General features: G+C 38.0%; 3 protein-coding genes across 4 annotated transcripts in view; 1 reads left to right on the top strand and 2 right to left on the bottom strand.

Moving 5' to 3' along the window:
* The window catches only part of LOC128255599 (uncharacterized), a 79,518-nt gene that overhangs the window by 11,899 nt on the left and 51,118 nt on the right, over positions 1–16,501 (top strand). The window contains 2 exon segments of the mRNA XM_052985275.1: positions 10,725–10,905; positions 11,057–11,467. The gene's annotated coding sequence lies outside the window, so the exon portion shown is untranslated.
* LOC128255590 (paired box protein Pax-6) lies at positions 2,373–9,324 on the bottom strand. Of its 2 annotated transcripts, none has more exons than XM_052985263.1 (5): positions 9,247–9,324; positions 8,925–9,175; positions 8,069–8,855; positions 3,976–4,181; positions 2,373–2,903 (listed from the first exon to the last, which is right to left on the bottom strand). In XM_052985263.1, the coding sequence occupies exons 3-5, from the start codon at positions 8,343–8,345 to the stop codon at positions 2,565–2,567; spliced, it is 822 nt and encodes a 273-aa protein (XP_052841223.1). In that variant the 5' UTR covers positions 8,346–8,855; positions 8,925–9,175; positions 9,247–9,324; the 3' UTR covers positions 2,373–2,564. The 2 variants fall into 2 exon arrangements, with proteins under 2 accessions (XP_052841223.1, XP_052841225.1); XM_052985265.1 differs by having other exon boundaries at positions 8,925–9,186; positions 9,247–9,297.
* On the bottom strand, positions 15,460–15,995 carry LOC128255596 (probable 60S ribosomal protein L37-B). Its single transcript, XM_052985271.1, has one exon. It carries the CDS (start codon positions 15,783–15,785, stop codon positions 15,516–15,518), a length of 270 nt encoding a protein of 89 aa, XP_052841231.1. The 5' UTR covers positions 15,786–15,995; the 3' UTR covers positions 15,460–15,515.

Raw genomic sequence — 16,501 nt, forward strand, 5'->3', positions numbered from 1 at the left:
TAAAAATTATTAGTTTTGTTTGTTGTTGTTTGTATACATTTCGATTTGCCGATTCTGAAACTGATGACAATCTTATCTGATCTCCAATGTCAGAATTAAGTATGAGATTTTAAATACATTTTTTCATAGGTTTAATATCCCCCAGCCAAGTTTTTGTTCTCGATTTCAGTGGCGCCCCCTTGTTTTATGATCCATGTGATGTATCCATCATGAGTTGACATATTTTGACAGTGCTCAAACCTAAAAACGCCGACAGTACACAAATCTTTTGCCTGTGCCGGCATGGAACTTAAGAAGCCGTCACCGGGATCTCCCTGCTTTTTATGCCATGATCGCATCGCATTTCCCTTTCATCTGACAATGTTGCCCTTGTCATCTACTTTATGCCACATTTAGAGAGTGGGGACTTTAGCATCGGATGAGTATGTGCAGTACGCATCTGCGCGAAGCCTTCGTTCATTAGGTCTCTTATAAATAATTGCTTTTTAACAGAGGCAAAAATTATCACCTAATTATAGAGCTTGACACGGGGGATTCCAACTGTCTCTCGTTTTTTACACATTTGGAAAAAGGGAAGTGCTGCCATGCTTTGTCTATTAATTACCGAAGGCAAATTTTGCATGTAAATTGTTAAAAATTAATTCAAAGCAGTTAATTTTTTATTAATTATGTTCAATTATTAAGTAATTATGTTATACAAGAGTGATAAGCTTAAAATTTAGAATCAGAGTATGTAGATTAATTTATACAAAACATTTTACATGTTTATTGCAAATAATAGCTATTTGAATATTATTTGGTTTATTTGGTTTCACCTGCACTTTGTGTTAATAAAAGGATGTCCGTGAAAAATCTAAGCTATCCAATTCAACCGTTTTCTCGCTAGGTGAGCACTTCAATGTCCTTTCAAAGGGGAAATACACCGTCGCATAACTCTCCATTTAACTCGCATAAGGACCTCGTTTGCTCTGGCATTTCCGTTTGCCATTTGATTTGACAGGACTCCGTATGTGTCCGTGTGTATCTGCCGCTGTTTGGCCCATAAATTTGTATTTCCCTTTCGAGGAGGACTTCTGCAACATGTCCGCCTGTCAGCAAAATGTCGTCCTTCTCCCGGCAAACAATTTGCCGCATCGCAAAAACGGGACAAAACGCATTTTTCCATCGCTGCCGTTCTGCTTTTCAAACATTATTGCAATTTCGTAAATATTGTAAAAATGTTTTACGCTCGCAGCGCCAACGCTTTATGCAAATTAGCTGCACAAACCGTTCCACATTCCGAATGTTAATTTGCATTTCGCAATTCGCATTTCTTCCTGCTGCTCAGTTTGCTCCCAGCTTGTTTGGTTCTGTCATGTTTGGCCTGCGGATAAAAGGGAATTTTTATTTGCATTTAAATATATTACATACTTGTTAACCTCCTCCTACGTCTATTTGAGTGGATGCGGATATATCTGGGAGTTGGGAGTTCGGAGTTGAGAACTGGGAACTGGGATCCGGTTTTGGGATCGGGGAATGTTCTTTTGCGGCTCTATCCCTTGACTTTTGGGAATGCGTTTGAGTGCACTGCACATTCTATTGTCCTTCGAACGGCAATCTGTACTTTTAATTGCCCTGGAAAACCGAGATTTCCACAATCTTAATCCACTTTGATTGTGGCTTCGCTTTGCCAACGTTTGCGGCTAGGCAAAAGTTTTCCCTCACTGTTTACTTTCGAGTGCTTGTGTGCCTCTCGGTCGTTTGTTTATTTGTTTTGACTTTAATTAAGTTTTATTATACAAATTAACACATGCGGGTGAAAAAACACATACTCGTAGATGGGACCCCCTCGAGCTGCTGTTCTTGTGTGTGGGGATTTGAATTTTTAATTAAATCATATTACTAAGTCAATAATTAAATAAGTCATGTCAAATTCATACGCCAGTGACAGTTTAATAAATGGAAAACTTTAGCATATTGAGAAGGAGCTAATTGCTTTTAGCTCACAAGATGATGAATTCAATCACAAGTGTTGTCTATCGAAGGATGGTTTATAGTAGTCAAGAGTGTAAACTTATTTATCTGTGAGCTTGGGGTTACGGTGCAGTTGAGCTATGTGCTCAAAATACTTACAAATTCTTGGTTTCTGTTACGGACTTAAAATTTCAAGTTTCAGACTTTTCTGTTGGCCATTTCGTTAGATTTTTATATTACATCTAATGTATTTTACCTTTAGATTTATTTGACACATGGAATTTAAATGTAATTTATTTTTGGGAGGACTTAAAGTACAAGAGGCGAAGATGGTTTGGTTTGTTGAGAAATCAAATTCACATAATAAATCTTCAATATTCCCTTGTTCCCAATTTAAACATAAGCCCCCGATATTGTCTTAGAAAATGTTATTTATTGGGAGCTTCCTTCGGTGCGTCACATCTGGTTTTGTGTCGTATAAATATAAGTATTAGTCAGGTAGGCGAATATGTTAGTCTTAATACATTTTTAAGCATTAATGCAATTTGGCTAATTGAAATACATATGCATGAAGTAACCTCGTGGGGCCCATTAAAAGCTAGCCGTCGTCATCAGAGCGGCGGATAGGCGTTCTTCGCGTAGTTGGCAGCCACGCAGTAGTTCGTGGCCGCTCCGAAGAAGGAACACACTCCGCTGTTGGGCGCAGGATTCGTTCCGAATCCGCCGTAGCAGTTCGTATAGTTCTGGCACGAGCGCAGTTCCAGTGGCCCAAAGTTGAGGGCATAGGCTCCGGGCGGCGGCGGAGGCGGTGGGTGTGGCAAACTCGCATATTTGTGCATATTATTGCTAATGGGCGCCGGCACCAGCTGTGGAGCCGAATCCAGCAGCGGCCTCGAGCCCACGCTCCTCTCATTCCGCCGGAATTTAGCACGCCGATTCTGAAACCAGACCTGAAACATGCGTCCGAGAAATTGATAAAGGAATTAGCTTTGTTGGTATGAATTGCCTATTGGGTGCCTAATAAGGAAAACTTGATAGGGGCTATGCCAATGGTGGCTAATTTCGAGAATGAGCTTGTGCACTAAGCTTGAGATTAACCTAGAATTTCTCATGTTCGTTCTATAAATTCTGCATTGACTGCATCTCGTAACGTTACCCTTTCAATACATCATTTATTTAGTATATTTAATTGAAAGACCAGAATATTTTGTTGTCTATTATTATTTCCCCAGTAAATTATTGATTTTTAGAAGAGACAAAAATCATCATCAATTGTGCAGAGCTTAAAACAATGGACTGCATTGCTACTGCTACGTGTAAAAATATATATTGATAAATCCAAACAACAGTTCTAAATGCATAACAATGAATTATTATGTAGCATGCACATGTAAAATTTGTTATTTTATTATTAACCAATGTAACATGTCAGATTTTCAAAATAATCAAAACATAGAAAGCTTATAACAAATAAGTGGCTGCTAACATATTAATTAATTTTGCCTTTAAAATGGTTGGTTGGTATAAAGGTAAAAAAAACAAGAAATGAAGACAGCATCGGTAAGCCGATGTTTGAATACCCTTATAACTTCTAAAAATTAAATATTTTTTAAAACAACAATATTCAAATTTGAATGCGTGTATGCTTTAGAAAAGTGAATTGATGATTTTACGCTATATTTTTGTCCGATTTTAATAAATTAAAACCGTTACTATATATCGAAGTTGAAGGTTTTTCATATTTTTTTCCGATCTGTATGTTATATTCGTCCGAACCGGCTCGTTCTGACCTATATACCAACCGCAATAGAAAAACAAACTTTTGGGAAAGTTTAATACAGATAGCTTTAAAGCTGAGAGACTAGTTTGCGGACAGACAGACGGACATGATGTTGTTCAAGAATATATATACTTTGTAGGATTTCACTGCGTTGCAAACTTCTGAGTGAAAATATAATACCCTCTGCAAGGTATTAATACCAAAGCTATGCATTGTTAAGAATAATGTAATTAAAAGCTCACCTGCACTCTTGCCTCGCTCAGATGCACCTTGGTGGCCAGCTCCTCGCGAACAAAGGCATCCGGGTAGTGGGTCCGTTCGAATACCTTCTCCAAGGCCGTCAGCTGGGCGGAGCTGAAGGTGGTGCGATTGCGGCGCGGCTTCCTTGAGTGGCCCACTGGGAGACTACCGGAGCAGGGGGCTACACCACTTCCTCCGCCATTGGTGCCTGCAATCAGGGAGCCATTAAATTGGGAATTTTCACTTTTACTTTGGCTTTTAGCCTGCGGGACTGAATGCAAAATCTCTTTGGCGGACAGTGGCTGGAAAAAGGGGGGAGCTGCTCGTAAATAATCGATAGGAGCCAACGGATATCAATTAATTTGGCAGCCAGCTAGGAAATTTCGTTTCTTTTATGGGTTGTCGTGAACACATAAAATTTTGCATTCCGTTTGATCCTTCGGTTGGGGTTCGAAGGTGTGGGGGAAGGGGGGTCATAAACAAATGGCATGAACCATAAAATATCTTTTGACGACATCGGCGGACAGCTGTCTACTAATTTCGTCGCCCAACAAACATGAGCTAACACATTTACGATCTATTAATTAAAGTGAAATTGTGACATTAAGCGGCCATAAGCGAGAGCTCTTTGTCTCTGGCTGCTATTAATTGATTTTCCATAGAATTTGCTTTAAAAACCGTTTTACGAAAGATAAAGAAATTTTTCCTTGAATTTTCTATTTTGGAGCTAATTGGAGAAGATAAAACGCTTTAGTTGAGAGTGAGAAAAACTAAAGTTCTTTTCCCTTAAAAGTATTCTTAAACTTAAATTCCAGATCAAATGGAAACTTAGCTTATATTTATCAAAATTATTGGTTCACAAGCAATTTATAAAAACCAAAGATGATTAATAAGTTTCCTTTCCTGTTTTTCTTATAATTTTAAATTACTTTAAATATTGCTAGAACTAGCATTTTCTTTTATGCTGATACGCAATTTATTATGAATCATACATTGAAAATAAGAAATATGTTAAGTTATGTATTTGAAGACTAAGATATTCGGTTGGATTTTGGTTGGAAGATTTTTCTGTAGTATACCGTATAATTTGTTGGCGTTAAAATTTTTTTGATATCTTTTCTCTCTTAATAGTTAAAGTTTGTAAACCAATTTGTATGTTAGATGAACAAAATGTTAGTCTATAATCGTTTTAATGAAGATTTCTCACTCATTTTAGTTTCCACTTTCCGAGATACATAGATAAATTGCCTCTGATATCTCCGGCATCCAGTTTGCTGGATTTCTTGGTTCAGTTTCTGGGTGGCCATTGCCGTGACTATCCCTATCAACATCAGATATTTTCCTACCCACGCCATTTGTCTCAATTTGTCAGCCAAGCTGTCCACGAAGTTGGGAACTGCATCGTAGATCACCTCGGAGCACTCCATATAAGTAAAAGAAAAAACGGGAGACCGGAGCAACTGCATCGGCAACTGATGTCCCCGGGGATTGGGTTCGGGTGCTTAGGGAGTGAGTGAGGGGAAGATCTTTAATTTGAATTGCCAACAAGCGATAAAAAACAGTTGCGGCTTAATAAAAAACCAACAAATCGAAAGGGAAACCTCAATCAGATTTGTTCAGCGGCAACAGCAAGGGGTGAAGATTGGCTGAGAAGTTACACTGAGAAAAACGTTTTTTGATTATAGGAATATGGCTTAAAATTCCATATAAATTTTAAAATTATTTTAACAACGAGAATGGAACCTTAAACAAGTTTGTCTATTTTCATTTTCATTGTCTAGATAATGTTATTAGAAATGAACATATATTTTTAGCTTGGCGCCATTACTAAAACTTAGAAAAACTTTGGTTCGTCCAATATATAAATAAAAGCAATTAAAAAAATGAATAGATTTTGATAAAGTGTGTGTCAAGCTAAATTAATTGTTGCACAATTTTAGTTAAACAAGTTTTAAAACCCAATTAACGATAGTATTTTACAAATTTTCAGTTGATTTAAATGTAATGTTCAGGAGTTATATATATAAAATTCCATTTGGTAACATGCTTTTCTCAGTGCTAGGATGCAACTGGCACATGTTACAATCCAATCGAGCGACGAAAATAAACGATGGAAGGCCAGGGAATAGAGTGCGTGCTGTGTCTGGGACTGGTTACAGTGGGACTGGCGTTTTATATGCTCCACTTGGAAATTATAGTCGTGGTAGCTACTCGCTACCTCGGATGCTTCAAAGGCATGCGGCCACTGAGGGAATATCATGTCAGCTTTGATTACGTTTTGTCATGTTGACAATGTTGAAGTGTTGTCGGCTCGGAAATGTTTCCACAGCCACAAAAAAAGAAAGGAAAACCGAGCGACCGGGAGCAAGAAAAGAAAAACTTTATGCGAACTGGTTACGAATTGTTGGAGTTCTTTTACGAGTTTCGTGAGACTTTTTCATTTTTCGGCTAGGATTTCGCATCAAATTAAGCTGCGGCTGACAACCAGTAGCAATATGTTGACATTTTCCTCTCCGTGGGGCTAATACGACGAATGGAGGAGTAGTGGGTTTAAGTCGCAACCGCAACAGAAAAAGTGCACGGAGATGACATTGCACCGGGATCGGCAAAAATGAGCGAATGTCGCCCACATCTGGCACCTAATTGTCATCCATGAGTTGCGCCACACATTTATATATCATCCCATTCCACATATAACCTCTTATCATGCGTGTGCTGAGATATATGTAGGTATGATTATGCAGTTGTGCGAATAATGCCATAAATTCTCTTGGCTCGCATTTCAGATGAATTTATCATTTATGAATTAGACCACAGTCGCTCTGGCTAAGTCCCACAAAATCTAAGCTTAGAATATTTGTATATGCAAGTGTCTATCTACCTTAATTCCTTTGGCATTAGGCATTCTGTTAGAAAATCTGGTTATTACGCCAATTAAGAGGCTCTTAAAGTTAAATTAACCCAAGTGTCGCTCTGATTAAAACTATTTTAAGCGGTGAACTGTGAGAACATTTAATTTCTATTTACATCATTATGTTAACACAATTATAAAAGAATGTTTTGCCATTCTCTGTTTTAATTATTTTTATAACTTTTTATTTTTCTTTATATTCCCTTAAAATTTAAAGTGAAAAATTTATAACCATGCCGAGGGTATTATAATTTCAGTCAGAAGTTAGAAGGACATATATTCGACAATGAAAAAAGTTTACTTTTCTATTTTATTGCAAAAGCTGAAAGGGTATTTATTCATCTAATTCTTGTTTTTTAAAAGTCGTTTTTTGGGGTGCAAAAATGAATTTAAATTCTGCCAAATGGACAGCTCTCAACCAATCCAAAAGTTTGTAGGTCATTGTAGGTAGGACCCATTCAAGAAAATTAAGTGTTAAATTGAAACCGATAGATTTTTAAAAAAAGTTACACTGGTAACCAGCCTTAACAATAATGAGGGGATGATCAGGAACCTTTAAGCCAAATAAACCGATTGAAAACGAGAACGGTACTAGAGCCGAAATGAAATTAAATTTTGAACCAAGTACCGTCGTTTGTTCCAGTACCCTTTCAGAAATACTTTTATGTTGGTTTTTCTATTGAAATGCTTTCAAAAAGAATTGAAATGAACCACAATTTTTTTTAAGAATTGAAGATCGCAAAGTTGCACTTATTATATTTAATTTAAGAAAGAACCAAAATAAACATTATTTTTAACTTCTAGTAAAAGTGTCAAAATTAATTATACTTAGTTTAGAATTATTAAAAATATTTACTGTGATGTTTGAAACAAAAAGAGGAGTTGGACATGTAGGCAGTATAGCTTGTTTTTAACTTTCCCTTTGCGTAAACCTTTTCGAGCTGATTTCTTTTTTTTTTTGTAAAGTTCTTTATTTTTTAATACATAATACTTTCGTCCGTGAAATACGAATGAATTTTTTTTTTGATTTTGTTCTCTTAAAACAATGACGCTTTTGGATGTTCCAGCCACAGAAATCCAAATAAATTATAATCTGAAGTCAAAACTGAGGGATGCACTTCAGAGCCTATCAAATGTTGCAAAACTTACACAAATTTATTTTGTTTATAGACACTCAAACTCACCGTAATTGTTATTCAGTTCCATAGATAGTTTTCCTTTGGGATAGGTGTCGTGCTTCATTTCCATGATGTTATCTACCGAAAATCGGTGCATTTTGTCCAGATCTCGGGCACTGCCCTCACGATCGGTCAGTTTATCTGTCGCCTCAAGATTTTGCGTCTGAAGTGCCGGATATACCTCGCCGGAAACTGTGAGCGAGTGCGATCCCGTCGGTCCGTAGTAGAAATTTCCCGGGTTGCCGACGGGCAGCGAATGCAGTTGCTGTTGGTAGTTTAACATGTCTAGCAAATCAATTGCGAAATATAAATTTAAGGTTGAACTTTTGTCTAAAACACTTTCGATTTATTTGGGATCGCGATCGCGAGACAATGCAACTGATTTTTAATTTCGAACTTAATTCTTCGGTTGTCCGATTGATTGAATTAATTTTTGTTCTCTTAGCCTGCCACGATTGGGGGCATCCTGTGCGAACTTGGTAATTGGATTAGCACACAACACATAAACGAGTTAATTACGATAATTGTCGCGACGATACTAAACCGTGCCAAAGTCGTGTGCCCACTGAAATTAGCCTCAAAATCGAAAGAGTGCGCCCTGCCTCGCTCGTCGCTTGTCGAGAGATCCCATCCCCAGAATCGAATCCGAAACATATGTCTCCCGAGATCGCTGAGATTGTAGCGATGCGCCTAATTATAGCCAACCGATCTTCCATTGGCTGATGGTCCTCTGGCCTCTTCTCTTCCATTGCGTGGCCGACATTTTGGGGGCGTTGCCTCACGACTCAAGTGGCTGGAAAATGTTTGAAATACGAGGTGAAAAGTATCAACAAGTTTCGAGCATTTAAGTAGCAATAAATACCAATTAGCCAGAGGGTTTGCTCTCCGGTTCACATCGTCCTGCCTGTCAGCACAGGCCATGTGTCTTTGTTGCCGTCGTCCTGATTCGGTGCTCCCATTTCGCAGGATGTTCAGTGCATCTGAAGTAGTTTCGGGCAACATCGGGGCATAAATCTTGGCACGCACACTGTTTGTCATCCTCCTGAGCTAATTTCCATAACCACAACATGCTGTTCACTTTCCCGGCAAAGTGGAGCGATGGAAATCGGAAGGCTTGGGCGGAACTGGTTAGTTAAGTGCATGTTTGTGGATCTTTGTCGTTCTGCAGCTGTGTTTAACTTTACCTTAGAAGGTGTTTCCCTGCTGTTGTCCTTAGACAATATGTTGTGCATGTCCTTAAATAGACTCACTGTCGATAGGAATTAGGGTCATTCACAATATTTTGCCTAAAATCAAAATAGTTTTCTTTCGATATAAAATGTTTATCGGTTTTCAGTGAATAGATACTTTATTCACATCATATATAAGTGCTTTTTGATGTCTGTATACGGATTAAACATTGAAAACTTCTGGAAATAGACACCAGACTGTACTGTGACCTTCTTTCGTTTTTGGATTTGTTGACCAAACTTTCTGACTTAAATCCTCCGTTTGCCTGACGTTCAAGTATGGGAACCCACATCAAGGCTTTCACTGGTCTTAACTATTCGCAACTATCCCCCTAGAGAGGACTTCCGCTCATTAGTTGTCCCACTGCAAAGCTCGCTATTAATATTCTAATATTCTGCTGTTGGCAAGGGAGCAGCTTGCTTGGCGGGAATGCTGCTGGCTTACACACATTTTCCCTTCCAAATTGAGCTGTCACAAAAGTTTATCCAAACTACTTGACACTTCGCTGCCGGTTTTTGGCTACGCTTTTCCACCTGCAAGAGGAGCGGCCTCGTCCGGCTCGTTTCTAGTAAATTATCTCACGTTTTCGTGTGCGAAAAGTTCTTGAGGAATGTTGCGGTGTGTATTTTTAATAAAACTTCAAAGTTTCCTACTTGCCACGCTTTACTATGTCTCGCAAACGTTTTTCTTCCCGGGCTCAATTTTCTTTCGTTTTCGGGTTGCCTCTGTTCTTATTTTATTTTTTCAGCTCTTGGAATTCTTTGTCACGAAACATTTCTCGCGTGCTGCTGCTAGTGTTTTGTGGGTGTTATCCATGTAATATGGTTACCCAGACAAACTTTAGCCGGGGAAATTCTTCTGGCAAGTCAGAATTCGAGGAGACAGTTTTAATGCTGTCAGATAGCAGCAAAGTAAGTAAACCTGTCAGGCTCCTCGGCGGGAAAGATGCTGGGAATATATCGAATATTATGTGGAATTCCAATGGGATAAATATGCGCAGGTAATGTCGATTACGATGTCAAAAGTATGCATTGAATACAAAGTGAAAATGGCTGGAAATAGCTGTCTACAGAATAAAGTATTCTGTCTGGGAAACTTTTCTTTCAATAATTCAAAGTGGGAAGACAGCTTTGGAATTTTTTGTTAAACTTGCAAAAAACTATGTGTCATTTGCTATTCTAAAATATTTAACATATGTCTATTGTGTTTAGTAACTAAAATTAGAAATATTGTTTTTTTTTTAAATATATCTTTTAAGTATTAACTTAGGAAAAACCATGTATAGAAACTCCTTTCTTTTTTACCCGATTTTGCTGCTCATAACTAACTTGGTGTCCTTTTAAAAGTGTTTTGGGTAGTCGCAGATATTTCTTCCATCGTTACGTTTACTAAATGAATCTAAGGCTCTTTGAAATTTTTCTAAACCATAAAGGTAAAACAATCCAAACCTGTTCATTTTGAGGAAATCAACAATCCAAAAAGCCGGAACATGAGATGCGCAATCCATCAACCCGTAACAGTCGTTAAATCAGTTTGACAGTTTTTCTAGTTTCCCGCACACATTTAACAATTTCAATTTCCTTTGAGAAACTCAAAAGCGGGGATTTGGCCAAGTAAGTTCCTTTGAACTTCATGTTGTTTGTCAAGAAAATGAATTTCACTTGACTGCGATTATGTGGCAAGCATTTAAACGGTTTTCGTTCAATTTGTTGTTGCTGCCGTCGCTTTCGCGAAAAGTTTTGTAAAACATTTCCGATATTTCAGAATATTACCGAACCAGGGCGGAACCGCAACAGAAGAACCAGCAACAGTAGCAGCTCCATCGCATGAACCTATCACGCGCCCCTCGTCTACTTCTAAGCCCAAAATGCCAAACACGAATGGCACACGCTCCCTGACAGGGGCAAAATCGAGGGGAGAGGGTGCAAAAGTTTTGCCTAAATCACTTAACAGAAAACAAGTGTTGGCATGTGCCCTCCATCCCGCCGGACTTCCTGCCCCTTTCGGAGCGGTCGCTCGGAGTCGGCCTCTTCCCCTCTACCGAGCAGAAATATCGCAAAAGTTGCAATGGAAACTTTGGGCATACCCATTAGAGAACCGGAAAAACAGGATCAGCTGGTATGGAACAAATTCCAGCTTCTGTAAAGGCAAACTACTGTTTAAGTGATTCGAAAGGTAATTTTTAAGAATCTCAACTTCAAATTTTGCAAAGCTTAAAGAAGTTTTGCATTGAGCAAATATAATACTCATTTGTATTTAGCTCATACCATATTATTTATATAAACCAGATCTTCTACAAATCAATGATTTTTTTATTAATTTAATTTGAAAATTTTTTTTTTTTGGTTTCTTTGCCCATTACAGGAAAATTAAAGACATTTTTTGATATTTAACCTTTTGACATTCTTAAACATTTTAATAGGTATTTAATATTTGTAGCCTTATCTGAAATCTCTGTAAGTCTCTCCTGATGTGGGGTTATGTTGGAATCAGGCAGCACAACAAAGTTGACGTCAAATGAAATATAATAACAAGAAGTAAACGGAAGCATCAGGTTCGGCAACTTAGCTGCCCGACCACGCCCACTTCCATCTGCTCCCGTTTTTGGGGCAGTGCGTAAACAGAAAATCAATTACACACTGCATATATATAGAGGAAGGTTGACAGGCGCCCTCTGGCGGCTCGCAACTGTCAATGGGGCAGGTCAGAAAAAAAAAAGAAACAACTGGAAGGTGTATACAGTTGGTTAGCACTTGTGGTATACCTAGTACATTGAATTTCGAAAACGGTCAGGAATAAAAGTATCAAATTATTTTAATTTTAAAAAAGTACAAAAAATAACCTATTTAATTAGGCATGTCAAAAAGAAAACAAATTTAAGGGGTATACAATTGGTTAGGATTGATGTAACACCATATATAATATTATATATTGAATTTCGATTATGGTAAAAAAAAGGTTTGTAAAAGATGTTAAGCTTAAATAAGTTTTAATATGCAAATTATTTTTGACTTTGTTAATAATTAAGTTAAAGCTTTGGAATCGATACAAGAAATAAGGCTCATGTTTTGAATGAATTAAAATTGTATTCAAGATATACATGATCTCTTATTTATGGAAATCTAAAAGAATTGAGTAGATTAAGGTTTTTGATGTTTTTACTTTCCTCAATTCCAATAGGAATTATATTAATAGTTGTACAACAAATTGTTTTCTCTTGTACCAGCATTTTAATCAATTAAATACGCATTGCATGTTTATAAAACATTGTAGACGTTACCAAAAGCAAACTCCTCAAAAGTTGGTCACAACACCATCCTGGTAACGGGGTGTGTTATAGGAAAGAAACGAGGCTTTACATTAATTACGGCACGCAAAAGCTTCTTGACTTTTATTGTGACATAGGCCTGGCAACTTACCCACCCGCCTCTTTCGCATCCACACATAAAACGCATGAATATTTTATACTTCCCAGTAACCAGGACCAAGTATACGGAAGCAGTTTTAAAAGCCATGTTAAGAGACTTTCCCGCCTCTGCTCCTTTCTGCTCAGATGTCCATTTAGACACACACACTGCGAGTTGGGTCAGTCGTCGGAGTTTTCGGCCGGCCAACATCAATTTTGCAAAGCTTTGACCGTAGCAAAAATGTTGAGGCATTTTCGATTTTTCCTCCTTGTTTGCCTCTCAAATGGTTTGCATAATTTATGCATTTTGTATGCCAAACATTTGAATTTTGCTGAGCCGCAACGAAGTCGAGTCTCGAGTCCAAACTCGTCCATTTAATATTTATCCAGCTGAGATTGAAGGGGATTACAGTCTGGAGTATGGATTGCCAATTGTTTCTCCGCTACTAAACTCGGTCATGCTACTGTCCACACCAAAATGAATTTTAATTCACATTTGTGCACACACGATATCATAGGTTGGCAGCCGGAAAGCCCCTGGGTCCAGATCGTATTTATTCACGGGAATTGCAATTTTTGATGTCATGTCGACACGCAAGAGCATCAGCATCAGCATCAGCAACAGCATCAACAAATCCAACCGCAGAACACGACAAATACCACAAAATGTGGTTTTGCCTAACCTGATGAGCTCATTACAATCTCGGCTCCTTCATGCATAGTTTTCTGTGTCCGGAAAATTTATGAAAATATGGCTTTTATATGAGAGGGAAAAATTTACTGGGTAGAAAAAGTACAATTTTAGCTTTGGTGCAACTTGTTTAAGTAGATTTTCGGAGGCTTTCGACAGGGTACCAGAGTAAACCAATATATTAAAGATACATTTGTTTATCCCCTGAAAAAAGCATAATTCCGTTATATATTTAAATTGCCAATACCAACCCAGACTGAAACTTAAATCTATTAAAATATTTTCTGAAACACATAAACCATTGAAATATTTGAGTTTATTGGTTTAACACGTTCTTAATCTTAATACAGCCCTTAATGCTAACTAGTGCCATATTTTAAGAATCGCTTTCAGCAATTTGTTAGCAAGAAGTGCCATTTTGTTGATTGAACATTTTCAATCGAAATTTTTTTGCTGCGTTTGTCCCTTTCTTCATTATTTTTTTCGAGTTGCTGTATAGTTGTCATTCAGTGAGCTGCAAATTCAGCACCATTTAAATTTCTCTCACGATTGTCTCCGGATGAGCAGTGCAACGACTGAGCAGAGCAGAGGACCAGCGAGGCAAACAGTCAAGGAAGAAATAACGCGGATTGAAAATCAACGGATACGGAACGGATGTACGGGTACTCAGTACTCGGGCCCGTACCACAACTCCTTCGCCCCTCCTTTCCGTTGCCGCTGTAGCTGTCAGTTGGTAGGAAAAACTGTCGCTGCAATCAGATGCAATTAGAGCTTCCGATGCCTTATCGCGGAAAATGGGCGCGGAGGTCGGCCTTTGCAAACGAAATGGAATGGAAATTGAAAACAGAAAAAGGGGAAAGTGATTGAGCCAATGCGCATCTGCATCGAATATGGCAAACTCGTTAGCTAAGAGACCTACATTCCTTCTTGGCAATGACTCCTACAGTAGGTTGCAAAGTGGGTCCAGTAAATTAATTGATTACAAAAATGTAATTGGGCAAAGTACCTTCTTTTAATTACTTTTTAGTATGCAGGTTTTGTAAAGAAAGGAATCTAAAGGAATAAGAATTCTTGTTTGTTAAGGTTGTGAATTTAATTCGAGCTTTGCTGTTATTTAGTTTCAAACGTCTTAGTACAACATTATCTTTAGACTTCGTCATCGAATTATTGTTTTTACTATTTAACATTTCATAAATTTATACATTATGTGCTGCAATTATCATATACAAATATTTATAAGAAATACTCAAAACTATCCTTTGGGTTAAGAAAGTGCCTTGAAGTTAACGAGAAATTTCTGTTTTCGCTTTGAACTCGCATTATTCTTCCGTCCCATCAATCCACTCGAACTGCACTTGAGATATGCATGACATTTCTGTCGCATTAATAAAGCTCCATCTCCAGCACGAAGGCAGACATCATTATTTTAAAAATTCAGTCGTTGCATAATAATGAATTCATATACGATATTTATACATGCCATATGCCAACCAACCGGATGTCGGTCCTGGCCGAAAATTAATGAGTGGGCGGTGAGCAATTGTTGCACGCACCAGTCTTTAAGTTTCGTCGCTGCGCCAGAGAGATAAATCAAGCGGAAACTTTTTCAACGGCAATCCCGGGGAATATTTCATGGCAGGATTCAGGAATCTGCGGCCAAAATCCACACGACGACGGATTAGGCCAGGTCGGGATGAAATACTGTCCTGGGGCGTGAGCAGATTTCCGCCACGAGCTTTATGTGCTGTGGCATATAAAAAGGTGTTGCTTCGCCTGTCTCTTTCTTTTTATGTCCCTCTCTAAACCCACGCACACACACACACACACATACACATGCAGACGGTAGCAGGTGTGTCTGTACATTAAAGGCCATAAAATATTCATAAAATGCATTTCTCGGATGCCAAAAACCAAACACAAAATCCGAAAGCACCCAACATGCAAAGTACATACACAAAACACACATTTTAAAGTACTTAAATGGGCCCTATGTTGTCACATGGAATATGTAGCTATCCCACGACCGATTATAAACTAACCTCAAAACATAATTAAAACACTTGAGAAAACTTTACGGAGTCTGTGCCTTCATTAGGGTATTTATTGGGATAGGGATAGATCTAGATTTAGTTGGATTTCTTTATCGAAGCACCTCCTTCACGTAATCCATTGCGGAAACGACGGCGCAAGTTCTTCAGATAACGCATCCTTCCTGTTCCCTGGGCCTTGCGGCCCTTCGCCTTTCGGGACCATCTGAAGGAGCGAGTTTTGGCCGCTGGGTAGCCGCACTGGGAACACTTTGACTTCTGGAGGTGATACGACGAATCCCCGCAGCGACGGCAGATTGTGTGCGTCTTGTTGTGGCGCTTGCCAAAGCTTGTAGTTCCCTTGGTCATCCTTCTTCGGTAGAGTTTTCCAAAAATTAAATAAGAAAATTTTCAAGTCGCTGGAACGTCTGCTCCGGAAAAGAATGACAAGCGAAAAGGCAGATTTTGGAGATGGTAGATGCAGTGCACACGTATGGAAAACCTTTCGATTTTTCCCAATTTGTTATCGATGGGTGTTGAAAAGTTTCGACTATTATTACTATTGTAATTGTTAACCCGTTTAATCGTATGAAGTTGGCATTAGTAAGCGGCAATAAAATTCCTTTTGGATTTGGATAAAGAAATCTTACAAAGTTTTGTATTCCAACTTTAAAAACTTCTATAAAAGGAACAATGCGTAAATTTATAAAAAGAACATAAGAGCATAACATAAAAAATAAAACAAATTTGGAAAAGCCGAAGTTTTAAAACCTTTGCAGCTATAGCACAAGTGATATATGTTTTAAATTTTAAAATATTTTAGATCGATTAATGTTATGTCGATTTCGAAAGTTCCTATGGAAGCTTAAAATTAAAAAATCTTTATATATTTTTATTGTTTTCATGGGAGCTGTATGATATAGTCGTCCGATTTTGATGAAATTTAAACCGAAATTCTGAAATATTTAAATATATGTCGAAGAACTAAAAAAAAAATTAAAAAACAGCAAAGATATAATATTTGTATTTATTTTTCAGATGGTTTCATGGGAGCTATATGCTATAGTCGTCCGATCCGACTCGTT

This window comes from Drosophila gunungcola (genome assembly GCF_025200985.1).
Source record: "Drosophila gunungcola strain Sukarami chromosome 2R unlocalized genomic scaffold, Dgunungcola_SK_2 000011F, whole genome shotgun sequence".
Taxonomy (NCBI): domain Eukaryota; kingdom Metazoa; phylum Arthropoda; class Insecta; order Diptera; family Drosophilidae; genus Drosophila; species Drosophila gunungcola.

What these genes read in the sequence shown, in the direction of transcription:
- LOC128255590 (XM_052985263.1), bottom strand. Translation starts at nt 8,345, where the DNA reads ATGTTAAACTACCAACAGCAACTGCATTCGCTGCCCGTCGGCAACCCG. An exon ending in GGAACTGAATAACAATTACG is followed by an intron (nt 4,182 to 8,068) that starts GTGAGTTTGAGT and finishes CCCTGATTGCAG; the next exon opens with GCACCAATGGCGGAGGAAGT. An exon ending in TGAGCGAGGCAAGAGTGCAG is followed by an intron (nt 2,904 to 3,975) that starts GTGAGCTTTTAA and finishes CGCATGTTTCAG; the next exon opens with GTCTGGTTTCAGAATCGGCG.
- LOC128255596 (XM_052985271.1), bottom strand. Translation starts at nt 15,785, where the DNA reads ATGACCAAGGGAACTACAAGCTTTGGCAAGCGCCACAACAAGACGCAC.